The sequence below is a fragment of the Plasmodium gallinaceum genome (assembly GCF_900005855.1).
Source record: "Plasmodium gallinaceum strain 8A genome assembly, contig: PGAL8A_v1_108, whole genome shotgun sequence".
Classification (NCBI taxonomy): domain Eukaryota; phylum Apicomplexa; class Aconoidasida; order Haemosporida; family Plasmodiidae; genus Plasmodium; species Plasmodium gallinaceum.
The window spans coordinates 604,930-607,767 of NW_021628228.1; the positions used below are offsets into that span (position 1 = coordinate 604,930).

The following is a 2,838-nucleotide window of genomic DNA, read 5'->3' on the forward strand; positions in this document are numbered from 1 at the left end:
ATATAATTTAAATCCTTAAAAAAAAAAAAAAAAAAAAAAATAATAAAAGGATAAATTTATATAGGACATAAATATATCAAATATAAAAAAAAAATAATATATATTAAAATAAATAAATAAAAATTGTAAATGAAACAAACTTTACACATAATATTACATAAAATTGAAAAGATAGAAAAAACAAAAAAAATAAAATAAAAAATATTAATTACACTTAATAAATAATGTAATGAATTAACTATTTATTTCATACCTTCGGATAAATATTAAAGTTTTTTTTATATATAGAATCATTTTTCATTATACAGTAATATAATATATTATCATATTGAAAAAAATCAGAAATATGTACATTTTCGTTGAAAGTATTATTACATTTCTCCTTTTGCTCTATCTCATTTGTGTTTAAATGTGAAGAGTTCGAAATAAATTTATATATATTTTTCTGATTATAATATTCGTCTTTTATTTCTATTCCTTTATTACCAGTGTAAATATAATGTTTTAAAAAAGTATTTGTAAATATAGGATGCTTATTTTTAAATAGCCAATTTTTTGCATTTATTAAAAAAATTTTTTTTTTGTGTGTTTTTTTAAAAGTGTGTATATATAATTGTAGTATATAATCATCACATGGAAATGAATTTTTCAAATATTTTTCATAAAAACTTTTTATGAGGTTTATTGTATCAATAATAAAATTTGCTTCTTTAAGAAAATCAAAATAATAATTTAAATATTTTTGCGATATAGCTATTATTTCTTTATTATAAACATATACTTCAAATAAAAAACAAATATTAATATTTACATATTTAGATAAAATTAAGTAATTATCTTCATTTTTATTTTCTTTTAATATTTTATAAATACTAGTAGAACTTTTTAATATTAATAAGGCATCATATAAAGTATTTACTTCTAATGTGTTATTATTTACAAAAGAACCTGATTTTAGATTTTTATAATTTACTCTTAAAAAAACACTATTATTTAATTTTTCTATTTTTTTTTTAATTTTTTCTAGAATATTTCGAAATTCCTTATTATCAAATAAATCACGCATTTTTTTTTTTTTGCTTTTTTTTTTTTGCTTTTCTTCTTTTTCTTCGCTACTATTTAAACTAGAATTTTCACAAGATTCATCATATGATATCTCTTTAGAAAATGAAGATTCTGTTTCTTGTTCATTTTTTTTTAAATCATTATTTATTTCATTCATGTTATTTTTTTCATAATTTTTCTTATCATTCATATAAGTTCTATCTTTTATATAATTCACTTCATTTTCTTTTATTCCATTTCTTTTATTTGATGACATATTTTTCTTTTTGCTACTTTCAATTGATGATGAACATTCAGAATAAGAAGAAAATGAAGAATATAAATGTTCTTCTATATTTTTAAACTTATTTCTTTTTACATAATTTGGTAAAAATATAGAATCGCTTAATAAATATTCAATCATCTCATTATTTAATTTAACAGTCTTAGATTTTATCATAACATTATTATATTGATCATATAAATTTTTGTAGCAAATTTTGTTTACTTTTTGAATAGAAAAATTATAAAAATCAGGTTCTAATAAAAGGTAAAAAAAATCGTCTATACTTTTAATTATATCACATATATTATCATAACATGTTAACATTTTTAACTGAAATAATTCATTATAAATATATTGTAAACCATTTTCACAAGTTTTTTCTTTATTTAGTGAATGCATATTTATATGGTTAACTAGATGATTTAAGATTGTATTTCTTTTTTCATCTATACTGTTTTTTTTAAAGGTTATTTCTAATTTATTTATATCCATTATATTATTGTATTTTTCACAAGTAGTAAGTGTATTTAAGTCATAATCCCATTTTTTATCAATTAAAATACATTCAGACGAATATATATTAACTAAGAGGTTTTCAAAATAAATCTCTATTTTTAATTTTACTAAATTATAAGGATATTTTATATTTTCATCATTTGTACTAACAAGTAGAAATGTATCAAAAATTATTTTATCAACATTTTCAAAAATCAGAAAAATTTCATCATTTTTTATAAATATTTTATTATCTCTATTATTTGTGTTTATACCATCTTTACATTTACTAATATTATTAATATTGGAGTCTTCTTCTATGATATTATTTTTTATTGTATTAATTTGATTTTCTAAATTTTTTTTTAAATCATTTTTACATTGTTCATTATTGTTTACATTTTTTAAATTTTCATACAATTTTTCAATTTTATATTTCAAATCACATATATATATTTTTTTAATTTCATCAGAATTTAAAAAAAATCTTATTTTTTTAAAATATTTCATTAAATATATATAAATATATGTATTTAATAATATTATATGTTTGTCAAATATGTGAGTTATATTATCTAAATGTTTTTTGTCATTTTCAGATTTTGTAAAATCACAACTTCTATTATATTCCATATTGACAATAATAATAATAAACAAAAATTAAAATTGAAAATATTGTGTGTTATAAAATTACTTCTATTAATTATTCTACAAAACCAAGTTGTTTTTTTATAAAAAGTTGATATAATAAAAACCTTTTAAGATAAAACCTTATTAAGAAGGTTCATTATTAAAGATATTTTATTAATATTTATTTTTTTTTGAAGTATGAAAATGAAAGTAGAAATAATATATTATATTTGTTTTTTATAGAATTATTAAATGAAATATTACCATAAAATTTTTTAAATTAAAATTTTAGAAAAAACAACACTTTTAGTTTTTATTCTTTTTTTTTTTTTTTTTTTTTTTTTTTTTTTTTTTTTTAAAAAAAAAAAAAAAAAAAAAAAAAA

The 2,838-nt window shown here is 15.9% G+C and overlaps 1 protein-coding gene across 1 annotated transcript in view; it reads right to left on the bottom strand.

Moving 5' to 3' along the window:
* The window catches only part of PGAL8A_00393900 (regulator of initiation factor 2, putative), a gene marked incomplete at both ends in the record, with an annotated part of 3,573 nt that extends 1,115 nt beyond the window's left edge, over positions 1–2,458 (bottom strand). Inside the window, one exon of the mRNA XM_028670289.1 lies at positions 254–2,458. Coding sequence (XP_028527056.1) covers positions 254–2,458 — 2,205 coding nt within the window. The remainder of the gene's footprint in view (positions 1–253) is intronic.
* Positions 2,459–2,838: the final 380 nt, after the last annotated feature.